At 41.2% G+C, this 18228-nt stretch overlaps 1 protein-coding gene across 8 annotated transcripts in view; it reads left to right on the top strand.

The window, feature by feature from the left end:
* The window catches only part of Dysc (whirlin protein dyschronic), a 145445-nt gene that overhangs the window by 33487 nt on the left and 93730 nt on the right, over positions 1-18228 (top strand). For 7 of the 8 annotated variants that reach the window (XM_076792023.1, XM_076792021.1, XM_076792016.1 and 4 more), the window contains exons 2-3: positions 10036-10383; positions 10964-11313. In XM_076792023.1, coding sequence (XP_076648138.1) covers positions 10061-10383; positions 10964-11313 — 673 coding nt within the window. In that variant the 5' untranslated portion in view covers positions 10036-10060. Of the gene's footprint in view, positions 1-10035; positions 10384-10963; positions 11314-18228 lie in introns of those variants that run through there. The other variant, XM_076792024.1, reaches the window with a different exon arrangement.

Raw genomic sequence — 18228 nt, forward strand, 5'->3', positions numbered from 1 at the left:
TTTTTCCAGGGATAGGGGTTATAGGAAAACATTCTCGTCGTGGTGCTCTAGATTATCTTTTCTAGGGTTCTTTGGTTCTTATGGCGCTGTCGTTGAATGCCTCTGTGATTTGCATAGTGCTTATATTCTCTCATTTGTGCTCTGCAGCTATAAAAGAATAAGAGCACTGCCAAGACGAAGATGAAGATCAAGATCTACTAGGGAACCATTTAGCATTCGAGGACAGACGAGCGCTGTCGAAGTAACATGAGCGTTATGGGAAGAATGAAGAAAACAGCAGAAAGCAGCATGAAGTCAAGAAAACAACACGAATCACAAGAGTACCGCGAAAAACCCATGTGTGGCAGCACAGGTCAGACGAGCACTATGGGAAGTACTCGAGCAGTATGAAAGTCATGACAGCAATGAAACAGTAAACGGACTATAAGAACGGAAAAAATGGATCGGAGCCTACTAGAACCATACGAGGAGCCATCTGCAGCATTCCAAGACAGACGAGCACTATGGGAGTAACACGAGCACTATGGGAAGAACTCGAGCAGTGTGAAAGTAATGACAGCAATGAAACAATAAACGGACTATAAGAACGAAGAAAATGGATCGAAGCCTACTAGAATCATACGAGGATCCATCTGCAGCATTCCAAGACAGACGAGCACTATGGGACTCACTCAGACGATCGTTAAAACACTATAAAACCTAGGAAAACGTCATTACGGCTGAGAAGTGCACTATGTGAATTCACTAAGGGTAGCACACGTCAGGCGAGCACTATAGGAATAATCGGAGCACTATGAGAATAAAACGAGCACTACGAGAACCAGTCGGAAGCACAGGAATGCTTCATAAAACTGGAGAACAGCACGAGTCACGGGAGCACCGCGAAAACTCGTTCAGAACACCTCGGGTCAGGCGAGCACTATGCGAATACGAGCGCTATCAGAACAATTTCTCGAACACCGGGGGAATGATTCCCGTCGCGTGGTATTTCAAGCGTGTAAAGCCACTTTACCGGGCCCGTTTCGTCCCGGAAAACGCACGGTTTCTCTCGCAGACCAATTTCCTGCGTCCCGACGGGCGACGACGGAGGCAAGGCGTCGTTTTATTCGAGGAGCACACCCGACTCGCAACCGTCGATCGTTACTTTTCGTATGAATTAAATAAAGAGAGAGAGAGAGAGAGAGAGAGAGAGAGAGAGAGAGAGAGAGAATGCGAGGAGCCGGTCGATTCGGCGGTTCGGTCGGCGATCGATGGGAACGGAATGAAGCACCGCGCTCGGCTTTGCATACTGTGCATTTACCGCGAACCGGATGACTCCGAAATTTCTTCCGGCGGTAACAGGAGGCTTCCTAACGCTATTAGAACCTGACCGTGCCGGTAATGCCGGGCTTGTTCTAGAAAATCGAGTCGCAGCCGTCGCGACGCGTCCAATCTCTCCACTCGACGCGTCCCGAAGATTAATATTCCGCCCGTGACAGGCTCCGCGAGCGCTCTACGCTCTCGATTCCGCTCGATTCCGCTCGATGCATAGTGGCAAGCCGCTCTCTGTAGCCGGAAGTTAATATTTCAAGTTTAACATTAGGTTGTTCCGTATGAACTGTGGAAACGATTTTACAAGACAAATGTCACGAAGCGTTTCGACAACCTCGCCACCAATCTTTCAACAACAACATTCATGGTTATAGCATTCCACTAAACATAATAAATCCTCTTACAAAAATGTAAGGAAGAATATTGTTACAGAAAAGTTTGAAATTCTTCAAATATGCTGTATCTTATAATTTTAAAAATTCGAATCGAAAGTCGTTCAGGTACGAAATGGCAACCTTTCTAAGCTTCAAAGTCAATATTACTAATTTTCAATCATTCTTCAATATCATACACGGTTTTCTGAAGATAAAATGACAGAAATCCATTTTTCGCAAAGTGGTAATCCTTCAGTGCTTCAGGATCGAAAATATTATTAATTTTTCGTCATTCTGCAATTGTGTACAGTGTTCTGAAGACAAAATCGTAAAACTCCGAGGGAAATAAAATACAGTAGAAATTTTTGCGATTTTGTTGAAACAGAAATATGTGTGCAGTATATAATCATGTATGGAGTGACTTAAAATGACTTGTATATTGGAGCTTCGAAGCTTCGAACGTGTGCCATTTTGTTGGAACACGCATTTCCTGTGGTATTCAGGTTGGAAAATTAACTTTCGGCGACAGAAAGTCGCTTTTCGAGATTACCGTAGCGAACGTCAGCCCGTTATTTATCAGTCGATGCGACAAAATTCGCTCGATGATCGCGTTTTCCGCTGCGCGGACCGTCATCCTCTCGCGCGTTTAATAATAGAAGTATTTAATATCGGAGCCGCGCGGCCGCGGTAATGGAAATTGTTGCGAAAAACGGGATTGTACTGGTGCCTCGCCTCGGCCGCCTTTTGGTTAAATAGTTTCGACGAACCCGTAACCGTTTAACGGAAATTAGGTTTGTTAGCAGCCAGTGCCTAGCGACTGTTTACACGCGTACGCAGGGCGGCAAAGATTTTTAACGGTGATTCCCTTCGTTCTGTTCCCTTGTCCTTTTGTTCCGGAACTTTTTAATTGCGCTTTTTAAAATTCCGTGAACGCAATTTGATAATTGAGAATTGAAAAAGTAATTGTCTGCTTTGGCTTATGAAGTGTAGGATTTCAACTCGTATGCAATTTGATTTTTTAAATTGCTTTTATACACGTTGGATCTGTATCTGAATGTTAAGAAGTTGTGTGTCACTTTTTGCTTTACCTAAACGTTCATGAAATTTTTCATCGATTATTTTTTGGAATTGAACGAGAAATCGTTCGAATAATCAAATCGCTAGTGATTTGAATTTACTCTTAAAGTACAGTGTGTTCGAGGAAATAAAAATTGTCAAGCGCGAAAATGTAGGCTTGAAGTCGCACGGATGTTCCCGTGGATTTTAGTATACACGGTGTCCTGTAAATTGTCATACAGTTTGAAGTACGCGCAGTTCCGTGCGAGTGGAAAGCATAGAACGAAGTTTTTTCATTATGCGCTTCGTTGTTCGTAAAGTTGAATTCGAACATCGGCCGAGTACAGCTGCACTCCAGTGCCGTGAAAGCTTTTCGTACCGTCGTTTTAGTGCACGTGCACTCGACCAACATTCTGGCGAAATTTTCTGGAAAAAATTTTGTTCCGCGTTCCAACTCGCTTCTATTTCTGCAGATCATTCTACGGAGACAGGTCCAACCAAAAATAAAACAGTTGGAATTCATATATGAGCGAAAAAGAAAAAAAATTTATTAAAATACATCGAAATAAATTACTTCCTTATTTGGTTTATAGTGCATACTCGAAGAAGGATTCCGGAAGGATCCTCGAAGGATTTTTATTAATTAATAAATATAGCTTTATTGGCTTGTAATGAGGTGGTTGCTCCATGAATTATTGTTTATACAGAAAATTATTTAATCGGAGTGGTATGGGGTTTTAAGAATAATTTTTTTAACGAGTGAAATTGATAGTTTTCCTCGTGGATCAAACTGGAACCCTTGGGGATCCGTGCCGGGGTCTGTCTTGACCCACTTTTACGGAAACATCCTGTAATATTTCAACGTATGGCAGCTATTTTAAGAAGGAAGCATCTTGAGAGTGCATTCCATAGGAAATACATCCAACAAAATTACCAAATATCGAGCAACAAACAGACATGTATCACTATGCATCGCTGCTGGATGTGTAGTTGTCGAAGATGTACATGTTTGAAGATTTTAACTTCAGTTTGCTAATGCATCTAAAAATATAAATCGTCATAAAAGAAATGCAATACACAGATTGTATTATACATTTGTGACAGAAATTAATAGGTAAATTATAAAGCAGTAAAAATATCAGAAAAATGTAAAACTACCATGTTATTTAAAAACAGAAGATGAAGGAAAGTCTGTCTAATATTCCTTGCAGTCTACGCAGAATATTTAGTATTTCGCTGATGGAATTTCTTAGGAAAGATTTTTGTGTTTCCAAATTTCTCGAATCTGCGTCGCAGTCTACGCAAACTGTTCCTATTTTGCACGAAGCTGCGCAGCCTAGTAAGCGAAATAAACGCGAAGAAAAATTGCTCGGAAAGAAATTTCGCGTTTTTCTGTTTGCACATTTTCACGTTTCAGTGTTCCAAGGTAGAATCGCGTTTCGTCTGTCTCTTTTCTTGCGAGGAAAGGTTCGCGTTGCATTTTACAGTTTGAACGTCGGCCCCGTGGCTCAGTTTCCGCGGAATCGACCAGAATCGTTGCTCTTGAATACTGAATCGCTCCTATACTCGGCGAACAACATTGTACTAGGGCCGTGTTAATAATTCACGGTGGCATTTCGAGGGGCACACACGTGCACACACGAACGTTCGCATAGGGTTCTACACCGCGCGCAAGTTGTTAACACCCGTGAACTTATTTGGTTTGACCTCTTGAGCAGCGAACGCGGTCTCACCTCGTACCTTTTCCCCCAGCTCATCTTCATTGGCAGGGACAAGCTAAGCTCCTCTCAACCTTATTCGTTTCGTAACAGACACCAGTCATAATAGACAACACTAACACGATATTAAGCCGTTTACTCGTGAACTACGGGCTCCTTGCTCGCTCGACTATTATTTAGTCACCCTAACGTGATTCCGATACCCATCTGCTCTTGTTCTTACGTAAATTGCTCCTAAATAATTGAACAAGCTGCTGCCTGCGCGAAATTCGATACTGCAACTCGATTTTGCTTACAGCTCAAGATCGTCCGATCTTACCTCAAGTATAACACCACGTTTCCCATTAGATTCGATCGTAATTTTTTAATCTTGTGCATTTACGTCCCACGTAAATCTGTCTCCTACACTGCAGATATAAAAATTTCGTTGTTACTCAATATACAAATAATGAATTATTTTCTATTATAATTCTGCTTCCTTTCTCGTTCTTATAATCCTGCACTTTGTTCACAGATAAAAACAAGCTTTAAACATAACTCATTTTTCATGTTACATACATTATTGCATTCATTTTTAGCAATTAACACTATATCGTAACAAGATTCGATTTATACAGATCACCTAAGGATTTTATTCAAATATTTAAAGATTAGGCAAGCATTTTTATTGGGCAAAGAATTGGGAACATTTTCACCTGTCTGGTACTTAATTCTTTCCTTAAAATCGTCTAGGTAAAATCATGCTGCTACAGCGTTTACTTTATATATGTCGCAAATGCCTGGTCGATAATTACTAGTCTGTAATTAAAAATTTCAAAGCTGCTTGCTCCAGAGCTTCTAAGCTTTTGTTAAAAGCCTTTTCAAGTTTGCTTGGAGATTCTCGAGAGTGAATTAGACCGGGATTTCTTCCGGATATTCGCGACCCGATAATTTTTACAATTATTCAATAATGCACTCTGGTAGAACGGATACGTTACACGCAGCGTATTGATTTCACGACGTCCGAGATATTATTCCGTTTCGATATCCTCCATAACGATTTCCGTCATGAAACATGAAATGCAATGGAAATACGACAGTATTCCATAATCTATGAAGCCATACCGGGCGGAGAATATTGAAATACTGAAATGAATTTCACGGGACGACGTGTATTAGTTTACATCAGATAGGCTATTTCGGTGCTCGTTGTCGCGTTAACATTCTCGGTTTGCTAAATACGCTGTTCACGTGTTCCGGGAAATAATTGCGAGCTCATAGCATTCCTAAAATCGACAAAAACATAGGTAAATCGTTCGGTAATCGTTTTTTTTTTTTTTTCGCTAGTAACAAACTACATTTAGCGTGCGAATTAAAGTGGCAGTTCGAAAAAACTGTTATCGAGGAGTAAAGAATTCTAGTGCTTCTTTTTTGTAAAAAAGGAATCCTCGCAGAGCTCTTGATATTTTTTTACCCTTCCTGTAATAACTCGACACCCAATTTTACAAATTGAAAATTTCTGTTTCGGTTCCTCTTGGAAAGTTTAGAAATTGATTTTTACCCCAACTCTGTGGTGCAAAAATATAATTTACCGACTAACGGAGTATGGTCCTCCTACCATAAACGTATAGTTATATTAAAATGATTCCTTTGCCTGTGGGGAGATTACCATGAAAACAAACTCTTGCCAGCTTGGTCACGAAATAAATTATGAGGCAAGATTAATTTTGTGCGCGCTACGAACCCGCGCACATAAATATTTCTCAACAAAGAGCAAAAACGTTGGTCGCACTGTCATGGATAAAAATGTATACTTTGCGAATGAAAAGTTAAATTAAAACTCTGTTAAATTACTGCGTTAGAAGGCAGACCAAAATTGTGCAGTTTTTAAAAATTTGTGCGCTACTTTTCACATTGATAAATCGATATGTGAAAGCATAAACGGAATACAATTTTACGAACAAATATGTTTTATCGAACAAACTGAAACAGAGTAAACATTTTATAAAGTAAACAGAAGGAAATGAAACATTTCACAAAACGCGTAAAAAGGAATCAAATATTATACACTGTATGAAAACAGAAAATTGATGAATTTTGATTATGAGAAAAATATGGCAGGACTGGGTCCAGAAAATGACAAACGTTTAAAATTTCATTATTTCAAATTGCACCTACGCATTTTCCTCGGAAACGCATAAAATTCGCAGTCTACGAATAAGAAATTGGAAGAAAAATTACGCTGATCTCTGGACAACCGATCTAGGGATCCGATCAGTGTTTCCACTGGACAGGGCGAAGGGAGGCCGAAGGTCCTGGGCGCGTGCCGTTTATCTAAATCGATTCGCAATAACGCGCGTGAACGGCGGAATAATGAAATTCGTCGGGCGGGAAATTTTCTTATCGCGGGCACGGTCGGGCCGTCCCTGATAAGATCCTCACGTGATACCACGCCGCCGGTGTAGAACGATTTTCCGTGGCTCTGGCGTGGTGTGGCGTGGCGATGTCATAATCCCAGCCGGAAACCGGCCATTATCGCCGGAAGAAATTTGAAAGTTCCCTTGTTCCCGTGGTATCGGGCCGCATGCAAACCCGCCCACCACGGGCCGCCGATTTACTCGGCCTCCGGGGGGCGGAATTCTCCTTCTACCACGCGAGTGATCCTTCTTGGCGACGTTTACACGCCCGAGGGCCGCGCGATCGGGGATTTCGAGGCGATAACGTCGGCTTTGATCCCAACGAGAGATCATACGCGTCACCATGCTCCGTCAACGCCTCGAATTTCGATCAGAAAAATCCCCAAAAATGGGGGTTGATGGGTCCGAGAGCGTAAAGATAATTTTTTTTCAGGATAATTAATAAGTGAAAAATTGCGGTTCTTCACAGTAATATTAACACAACTCCTCGGCTTTATCCCCTATTTTTGTCAGAACGAAATATTAAAGAATGCCAGAGATATTCACTGTTTTCCGAAGCACCGATGAGTGACCGCAATTGCTGAGAAAAATTGAGTCTGAAATGAACAATTTTTTTCTATTCTTAAACTAGAAGGTACTATCTGAAATGTAGAATAGAATTTGGAGGAAATTCAAACATCTGTAGAGATGGCTGCCGTTTGAACAGAAAAAATGGATTTTATGTTGAAAAATCAAGTTTAATCATTTATATCTTGAAAACTACTCGAGATATCAAAAAGATCCTATGCTACGTTGAAGAGGACTGTACTTAGAATGTTCGTTTGAAATTTGAAGCATATCGACCGTGGAATTAATTTCCATGGAGAACATATTATTCGATCGTCTTAAAAATCGAAGTGGAGCAAACATTTTTACGATTCTCCTCGTATTTAGAGGAATGGCGATTGAATGCAAGGAAGGCCGACAGCGACTCGTTCGTCTCATTAGGAAAACATGGTCGAACATCGGAATTTCGATCGGAGCGTGCGCAATCCCGATTACGCGTGCATCTAATCCGATACTTTGCGCAGATTGATCAATTCGGAAGGGGTTCGGGGCCATTTGAATGTCACACGGGGTGAATATCAGATGCGTGTAACGCCGGGCGGAGGCTCTCCGTGATTTCCTGAGAGTCCCGCCGGACGACTAATTTATGAGATCCTGGATCGATGGCGTCGCTGTCTCGAAAATCCAGGTCGTGTCCTCCGCGGGGCGCCTCTTCATCTTCCGTCGCGCCGGGATACGCTTTGATTATTAGCCATTCATCCCCGACGCCGACGCCCCCGTTAATTGTATTTTTATAATCTCGAGGGCTGCCCTCCTTGGCGGCGTCGCTAACGAACCGTCGACGGCAAACTTTCTGCGTGCGGAATCTTAAACTGCATGCCATTTTTAAGCGACAAAGTCCCTTCTGATCATACTTTTTCTGATACTCTTCTCAGATGTTATTTCCTTCTAGACTGCCAGCAGAACAACTGAGGGTATTGGTTAGGCACGTTTCTGGAGTGTATTGAATTATGCAGATTAATCATTAGGCAAGCTTTCGTTCGATTAAGGATTTTTTACTAGGTTTCAAAGTTTAACCCCCTGCACTCGAGGCTATTTTGAACCCAGAATATTTTATAAACAAGAAACGGTGAAATTAAGCGTATTGACTCGCGCCACGGTTGAATTGTTAGCAATTTATTCAATACAAATACACTGGACTGAGTAATGTGAAAATGTGTTTCTACTTTTGGTGGTCTAATGTTTACTGCCCAGATTGCTGTTTGAGGAAATCGGGAGTATAGAATAAATACCTACCAGGCATTTTTGTTGAATATATTTCTTCCTTTGGAAAGGATTATTTCCTTGTAAATAGTCCTTGTAGAATAGCTGACGTTATTCTAGTAGAACAACTGATTCCCCTCCAGCGGAATAAATGGTGTCACATTTCGTGGACGTTTCCATAGTGTATTGAATTATACACCTACAAGATCAATAGGCAAGCGTCCGATCAATGAATATTTCACTAGCCTTCAAAGATTAATATTTGTTTCAGGAAATCAGGAGTACAGGCACATGCCGGTTTAATAATATTTGCTATCAGCCTCGAATATCGCACGGCATTTTTATCGATCGGCCGAGAGGAACGATGTACTAAATTTAAACTAGTATGTGTGTCAATAGGTAGTCTACGATTTTCTATTGAATTCGATGTTTACTTTAAAGGAAATCCGACGACCGTGTTGTCTCGAGGATAACGCTCGCCTCCTCGTTCCTCGACGTCTATCGCCATTTTGCTAAAATAGAGGGGCGGGAAAATGTTTTCTGGACAAACTGCGGCTTGTGTCGCCTAGTTACGGGAACCGTGTACGCGATCTCGTCGACAATAGTTCGTTCAACGCAGTGATATTTTCGTACACGTTAATCAGAGACAATGCTCTGTCGCATAGTTGAACGATAACGCCACTATTCATAAGTGGACATTGGAAATTCAGTTTTTTGACATCTCATTCTCTTCGCTTTCAATCTCACCGTTTCATACGTTGGCTGCCAAGTTAGCTGAGTGGCAATAAACGGTAGTCACATCCAAGTATTATAAATTTTAGGTTTCAACAACAAATGGGTACATCAAATAAAAATGCTTCCAAATATCAGGTCGTCCCACAAGTTCGTGCCGTGGATATCTTTACATTATTCACCATTGAAAAGTATTTTAATCAAAAACCGCAGAAATTTTATGGTGACGGTATAAATGGATGTCTTTGCCAAAAAGGTCAGAAGAGGTTGTGGGATGAAAGGGTGATCACATATTTTATTTTTAGACTTTAAATGGTACAAGACTAAACGGCACGAACTTATGGGACCACCTAATACTTTACGATAGAGAAGCATTGAGACCCACCACTGCATATGTTTGAGAGAGCCCAGAAGACGCCGTGGCAAGCAACAATACATACCAATTAGACATGCTCGACAAAAATGATAAATTACAAACAATATTTCGTCCGAAGTATTGCAGTAATGGAAATATTCGGAGACTCCGGAACGTCTTTTATCCACGGACGAAGACGTTCTGCACGGTTGACGTTTATTCGAGGGCATCGCGGGCCCCGAAGACGGCATTCCTCGTAACAATCCGGCTCGTTCGTTTCGCAGGTCTGACAAAACGGATCCCAGAGGTATGGCCAGCAGCACGGAGGATTACGGCTCGGAATTGCAGGAGCTGCAGTGGGGCGGCGGGACCGGGTCTCACTTCCTGCGCAGCGGTTCCCACTTCCTGAGGAGCGGCACCGGCGTTTGCTACGAGGCCGAGGATTTAGAGCCGACCAGCAGGCACCATGGCGGTCAGCACAGGGGATATTACAGTCCCCCGGGTACGAGTTACACGATCGTCGAGAGACCGCCGAGCGCCCAGCATTACCATTCGTCGCACACCACGCCGTACAGGCACAGGGGACACACTACCGGGGGCACCGGGGCCATTTCCCCGGAACAGGTGCTTAGGTACGTTCGCCTAACCCCTCTATCCGCTCGTACCCCGTGATTTCTCGCGAAATTGCTTTCGCGGGAATCATACGTTAGAAAGGCTGGACGAGTGTAAAAAGCGCGCTTCGACCAGACCTCAAAAAGTGCGATTTCAAGTCGAAAATCGTGAAAAACGGCAATTTTTCCACTTTTAAGCGTTTATAACTCGTAAACGAATCAACCAATATCGGTGAAATTTTCAGCATGGATATAATTTATTCGAGCGAATCAAACACATTTTTTAAACTTTCAATACAGGCTCAGATAAAAAAAGCTAAAAACTTTCTTCAAACTTTTTTCAAAAATTTTTACACCTCGTCTAATAAACCAATCCTTCTAACTTCTCAATAAAATTCAAGTCATTTGATCTAACTTTTAAAAAGTTATGTTGCTCCAAATAGTGTAGACTCAGTTTTGCTCGTTAGTGTATACAGAGAAATCACTGTACACTGCGGATCTTTGTGAAAATATTAATTCTTACATGTTGCCTTGCATTTTACAAAAGTGTGCTACAAATGCATAAAAATTCGCAGCACATGTTTCTGGCACATTGTTGCAGACTCTTCGGCAACGGCGTCTCGGAGCGTCGTCAGGGCGACAGGAGGACGCCGGCGTCATCTCCGGCGAGTGTCTCAGCGGTCAGGACCTCGTCGTCCTCGTCGTCCCAGCAGCAACAACAGCAACAACAGTCGCAGCAGTCGCAGTCGAACGCCGCGAATCCTCCAACGTCGCCGAGCTCCCAGCCGCTCAGCCTTCAGGAGCTCACCGTAAGGACAGTGACCATGACGAGAGATCCGCCGGACTCTCACCATGGCTTTGGGATCTGCGTGAAGGGTGGCAAGGACGCAGGTGAGATCCGAAGTACCTTCAGGCTTCCTCCGTCGCCGTACTTCGCGCCTCAAGAACGAGGTATCTTCCGACAGCTGTGACTTTCATTGCCGTTTCTAGCCGTTCACCTGTCGCCGTGCTTCTCGTCTGTCGATTGCGATCGTTAGGCCACGATTTTTATACGTAGCAAGATCACTTAATCTTTCTTTGATCATTTTCATTCGAATTTTGCCATCCCGAACCGATCTGGTTTCCGGGATTCTCCTCGAACCTCGAAGAGTAGAAGTATTGCAACTTGCAGTTGCGTGTTATGGTAAATTTTATTTTATTTTTCGTTTATTGGTGGTCGACGCATCGATTATGTATCGGGTCGTGTAAATATTCAGTCCTGTGTGTGTGTGCTTTTTTTATTGTATTGTATTTATTGTATTCTTGAAGCTTGATTTCGTTCCTTCCCTAGAATTTAGCGTAATGTTTTAATGTTCCAACATCTTCTTTTAATTAGAGGATTTATTTATTGCGATTTTGTATTTTGTCCAGCTTCGGCAGATGTTTTTTAAATCGTTTTTAAGTCGTATTCTTTTTATTCAGACTTGAAGCAATTGTTCGTCCTTCATTTTAATTATAGTAAAGTAAAGTACACATTTTTACGTCATTTTTCTTCTAACATTAAAATAAAATTAAGTCCCTGGTATGAGAGACGGAAGAGGGTTAATCATTTTGTACTAACAATCACGAGAAAATTAGAGTAGAACATTCCATCGAACTTTTTAGACAAATGAAGAATTCCTGTAGATTTTTGATAAGTATTTTATGGTTCAATTCAGCGAATATTTTTGTTAAGCTAACCTTGCCTAGACTGTTGCTGGGATTATCGTAGTGAGAAATCGAGTGGCGTGTTTACAGACTTATTTTAACTGTTGAAGTTGTTGCTTTGTAGATTTTTGGTAATGATTTAATTATATCGAATCTTTTGCTGATTCTAACAAACGCAATCGACAGCGCAGCACCGCGACGTCCACTGCGACTTTTTCTCTGGTAGTTCTATCGGGCTCACTTTTTTTCGTTGGCAAAAATCGTGTCACCGACACCCTGTGCTTTCTGTGCTTCAGCACAGCTGCCACGTGCCCCTGATTTCCGGTATTCTCGTTCTCGCAAGTTTCCTCGGGAAATACAAATTTACAATCTACTACCGAGCCACATCTCGCTGACAGTCACATTGAATTAATCAAGAAATTCCTCTGATCTTACAAAACACAATACCCTTACGTCCCACTAAAAATCTCGAGAATTAAATTCTACTCGATAGGGATCAGAGACAATTTTTGGAAATTTTCATATTTTTCTTCAATATCGAACGAACAATTATAGTAGTTTTTTTTTCAAAGAAGATCCTCGAATCCCAGCAAGGACGAGACCGGGAACTCAGGGGAGGGCGGGGGAAAAACATGTCTATTTTGGATCATTAAGCATCATTTCCATTCCAGCTATACGATATCGCCCCGACCGGACGAATGATTCGAACATTCCGATCGCGTTTCGGCTCGAATTTCTCCCCTCTTGTTGTGTTCTCTGCGCGAAAGGAATTCACAGTTTGTTTCGCGGTCATCCATGGCCGGAACGATGATGAAAGGGAAATAATTGAAACCCGCGAGATTCCTTTTCTCGGTACTTTTTTTAATTTTTTCTTCTCTCTCGTCGACGTTGATTGGACCGCGTTGAATTTCTCTGGGAGAACGTGGATACCGCGAACGAGAATACAAATTAACAGCAAGAACTATGACCTCCTGACTGCTTCCAGCAAAATATTGCGAGTTTTCGTTCATGTCGAATGAGAAATTTCTGTTTCAATAGTCCTTGAAACGTCCGAGAAAAATGAGAAATTGCGAGGCTCGCGATAAGAAGACGTTTGCGTTTGAGGAAATTATGTTAAAACTGAATTAAACGTCTCCGCTAATTGCGACAGCTTTACACGGTTCAAGAACAGAAGTTAAACGATTCGCCAGTTTTTTTACATTAAATTGCCATTGCAACAGCGGCGCGCCATTAACCAAAGAATTTAAACGATTCGCCATTTTCTGCGTTAAATTGTAACTGCTACAACTTTACACGATTAAAAAAAAACGAATTTAAACGACCCATCATTTTCTGCATTAAATTACAATTCTTAATGTGATCTCTAGATATTCTGTTATTGATCCCGGTTGAAATATTTGTAGTCGTTGAATACGTAACTCGCAGGGGTTTATAAATTTACAATCGGTCTGGATCGAGCGTTAAACATGTACGCATAAATTCTGCTTACGTTATTATTCATGAAACATGTTGTTGAAACTGCAAAATTTTACCAAAAAGCAAGGAATATTGTGAATTGAAGAATTCACTCGACATGTTAATGGATGTAAGCTGATGAAATACAGCTCACTTTATAAATATTTTATGATCTGCAAAACAGGATTCAGAATTTACAGGTCCAGTGAATGTATTAATGGCAGCGAACTACAAAAATAAAATTCACTTTGCAAACCCAATATCGGAGATAAATGTTTGAAATTCTAAAGTGCACAGAATAAATAAATGTCTACAAGTTGCCAAAACAAAGTCGGTTCATAAATATTTGATTACCGAGCAAAAAATATGAATTTAAACATGCACCGAGTGTGTTAATGCTAAAAAAATATTCGGAATTTAAAAATACACCGAACACATTAAAATTGAAAATACAGACTGCGCGTTTATGTCGAAAAAATGGAATTTCTTTCGTAAATATGTATTTTATCATCGAGAGGACACTATTATTGGTTCGATGGAACATTGGGTATAAATGTCAAAAAAATTACGGACCCAAAAAATATTTTTTCATTACTTCATCAGTCCCATAAAAATTATAAAAATTTCTGGCGCGAGAAAGTGTAATGTCCCCTTAACACTAGATTTACGGGACCCGTCAAAATGACGGATTCTAATATTTTTAATTTACGAATATTGAGATTGTAAAGATCCACGAAGAATTATTTAACAAATTGATATCTTTGGATATATATTATTAAAAAGATGGCCATAAATTTTGAGAGATACAATCCTGTTATTTTTGTAAAGTAATGTAAAGTAGTCATTTTTAGTGCTCCGTAAACCTAGCGTTAAGGATACGAACAAGTAAATGGGTAACGCCATAATCACCCAACAAGCCAGAGTATTAACCGTCGACGCGACACCGAGGAGCGGTCGTCGGGTACGCAGGAATCATTTAAATCCTTCAGCAAGGGTCATCCAGCTGCCGCGTGCAAAAACACAGTGACCCATCGACGGGATTAGGGCGGGCCAATTGCGAGCCGCAAATTGCACCGAATCACTGGCAAATTGTATTTCAAGGGTCACAATTTAATCCCGGCCGGGGCCGAGGGGAACCGATTCCGTAGCTGATTAGCAAAAAGCGTGTTCCGGTTGAGGGTGGCGGAGATGTGGAAGCATTCGAACCCGTTCGCTCCCGTGTATTTACAATGGAGAGTTACGGCGAGAGGGGGGGGGGAGGGGAGAGGGAAGCGTTTGCCTAGGTAATTAGCGATACCGGCTAATTGACCGGCGATAGGACGCCGCGCGCGCGTTTAATGACGCGCTTCTAATTGCCTGCAGCCGTCGCGCGCGTATTTTTATTCCGCGGCCGGCGAAACGGATTAAGCGGACACGTAATGGCGCCGTGTGTCTTGCGCCCAGGTGTAATCTGTTCCGAGAATCGTATCGTTTCGCTCCAGAGGGTTGCATCTCGCTGGAAAAAAATCATTCCGATCGCGATCTTGTCCGTGGGAATGCTGCGAGGTCGGTTCGAGATAAATATGGCCCACTGGTGACCCTTTCGCTTTACTTTTGCGGATGAACTTGCAGACAAATGGACATTTTCATCCCCCGTTTACACACGCAAGAAGAACTGATATTTTTATACTCTGGTTTGTACAAAATTGATTTTGCAATATATCAAAATTATTTTGTTTCAGATAAAATATATTATTACATAAAAGCAGAGAGAGAAGTTATTTATTGAAATTAAAATAGACTTGAATGACATATTTTGATACGTCTTTTATTTATTCATTTGCGTGTAGACATTTTTATATGAGATAGCTTACGACTGTTTAAAGGAGCATTTTAATGGAGCATTTAAAAGGACATTATTAAGCGCCATTTTGATAGAACGTAGTCATTGAGAAGTCTATTAATCAGCCATTATGGTAGGTGAAGTATTAAGAACTGCACAATTTCGTTCCACCAGCTGCAAAGTGGCTATTGGGTTTATCATACTGGTGGAACTAGGTAGAATGAATTACGTGTGTTTTAGTACCCTTTCATTAAAATTATCGTGGTTAACACATGGGATTTGACTAACGTATTAAAAGTGTTCAGCTACTTTATAAGCGCAGTGTCCTAACAAATTATTATCATTTGCATATTAATATCTTTTAATCACTTAAGCGCAATGAGAAAATGTATAGTATAAAAACCATATGATTTATAAAATAATTGAATACCCAGGGTGAGGACGTGTACAAAATCCATTAAAAAAGTTACCAGAGTTCATAAATTATATTCAAGCATAAATGGAGTTGCAATAAAGCCAAAAACGGAGGTATACTAAAACTATATCTCTGCGGTACCGTTTCTCAGAAAAAGACATTTCCAATCCAAACACGCCAAAATTAAAACACACGAACGTTTAAAAAAGTGCCTCTAAAAATTTCTATCAACATAAAATCTTAAATCTCCTCTGAACGACGCATCCCAACGCAACGTCAACGGAACCCATCGACCAAAATCTGGCCCCAAAAACGACTCCCGCAACCAAATAAAAGATAAAAACCAAAACGGTCCATAAACCAAGCAAAGCATCGCGTATAAAATTTATCAACAGAGATACCGACGTCCATAAATCCAATACGAACGGAAAAACACCAGCGTATTAAATCACCAAATGAGAGACCGTGTTCCGGTAAAAATACGTTCCTCGGACGAAGGAATTTCCAATTTGAGTGCAACAAAGCGTACCTAAGCGCGCATAAGATCGGTCCGCAAAGTTTGATCCGCTCCCCAGAGAAGTTCTGCGCGTGGTTTCAAAGATAGATAGAAATGTCTCCGTCCAGGATCCACGTTCCACGGATGCCAGGAGAGCATCCCTAACACCATGCGCTACGTCCTCGAGGTCCGGTTTCACGGTTTCGAGCCTCGTAAACTTCACGCTTGATCACGGCGTTCTAGCATCACACGCACGGTAACGATCTCTCTCGCAATCATGCTTCGTCCTCGTCGAGATCTCGAGCGTGAAACCCCTGGCCCTAAGCACATGGGAACACGTACAGAACTGTTTTGCTCCTGACGTCCCCGTGGATCCTGCGCGGCGGACCCATTCACCTAACCGGAAGTCTGCGTGAAACGATGTCCTCCAAGCTCTTGTTTCCCCGAAGACAACCGAAAACATCCAAGAAACAAATTAAGTGCAGAAACTGAAAACGTATAACACTCAATTTTAACGCCTTAGTTTAGACCACCAACTGCTTAAATTAATTCTAGTGTCTTCGTTTAGTGCATCAACTGTTCAAATTAATTCTAATGTGCTTCTTTAGAGTACCAACTGTTTAAATTAATTCTAGTGTCTTTGTTGGTAGAGTACCAACTTTTTAAATTAATTCTAATGTCTTCCTACGGTGAACTGACTATTTAAATTTATTTTCATGTAATCGTTGACAGAGCTAACCGGTTAGATTGGTTGTAATGCAGTTAGGAGGTATTGTTACAGTATATTTCGTCTATTAATTATGAAATTGGAGATTGAACAGATCGATGGATTAGATTGCTGTCTCCGTTGTCCTCGCGAGGACCAATGTGAGGAGCAAGTGGGTCGAGGAACGAACTCTAATCTTTTTCTATGCATTGATTTTCTAATAATAACAGGGGGTATTTATAAGTTTGTAAAATTGAGAGGAAGACTTGCGGAGGAATATTTAAAGGTAATAGAGGTCTCGGGGCCTGTAGAGAGGCCGCGGAACAAAGCGTATAGTCGATAGAGGGACGCGTTTTCGTCCGAAGAGGCGTTCGAACGTGTTCCGGAAGTAGGACGAGCGATCGTCACGCACGGATGATCGATCGGTTGTCTTCGAGGAAACGTTTCCCGAAAGCTTGGCGTCGTTTCGGACAGCAGGCCGATGTCGAAATAAGTCAACTGGCGGTGTGTCTTTCTTGTTTTCTGTTTCGCTGTACCAGAAGCACAGTCAGGTAACTCATCAACCGTACGAACAGAAAGGCAGAGAGAATGTAAGATACATAACGTGTGAGAGAGAGAGAGAGAGGGAAAGAGAGGGAGAGAGAGAGACTGAATGTGAGAAAGAAAGAGAAAGAGAGCGTGGGAGAGAGGGGAGAGAGCACACAGTACAAAACAACCTACAGATTTCTTGGACGACCCGAAACTTTGGACAAAGTATAATCTTTCTATTCTATGTGTGACAATCAACCCAAACAAGGAAATCTAATTTATTGAAACATTAAATTTATACAGTGTAAATATTTTAGAATCTTCTGTGGTCTATATACTGGTAGACAGAATTTTTTAAACAACCTACAAAAATATAGAAAAATTTGTTTGGAGTTCTTTGCTTGTATTGTCTTACAACGAACGCAAATGTGGGATTTGAATTATGTAGGTATCCGGGAAAATTGGAGATATGTGTTGAAAATATTCTAGAGTCTTCTACGATGTATATACTGATAGACAATATTTTTTAAACTTCTTACAAAGATATAGAAAAAGTTTTTTGGAGTTCCTTGCTTTCATTGTCTTGCAATGAACAGAAACGTGGGAACTGAAATGATGTAGGTACTCGGGAAAATTGAAATTATGTGATAAAAATATTCTAGTGACCTCTGTGCTCTATATATCGACAGAAATAATTGTTTGAAATAACTGACTACAAAAATTTAGAACAACTCCGTTAAAGTATTTAGAGAACTACC

The sequence above is a fragment of the Halictus rubicundus genome, chromosome 8, assembly GCF_050948215.1.
Source record: "Halictus rubicundus isolate RS-2024b chromosome 8, iyHalRubi1_principal, whole genome shotgun sequence".
Lineage (NCBI taxonomy): Eukaryota > Metazoa > Arthropoda > Insecta > Hymenoptera > Halictidae > Halictus > Halictus rubicundus.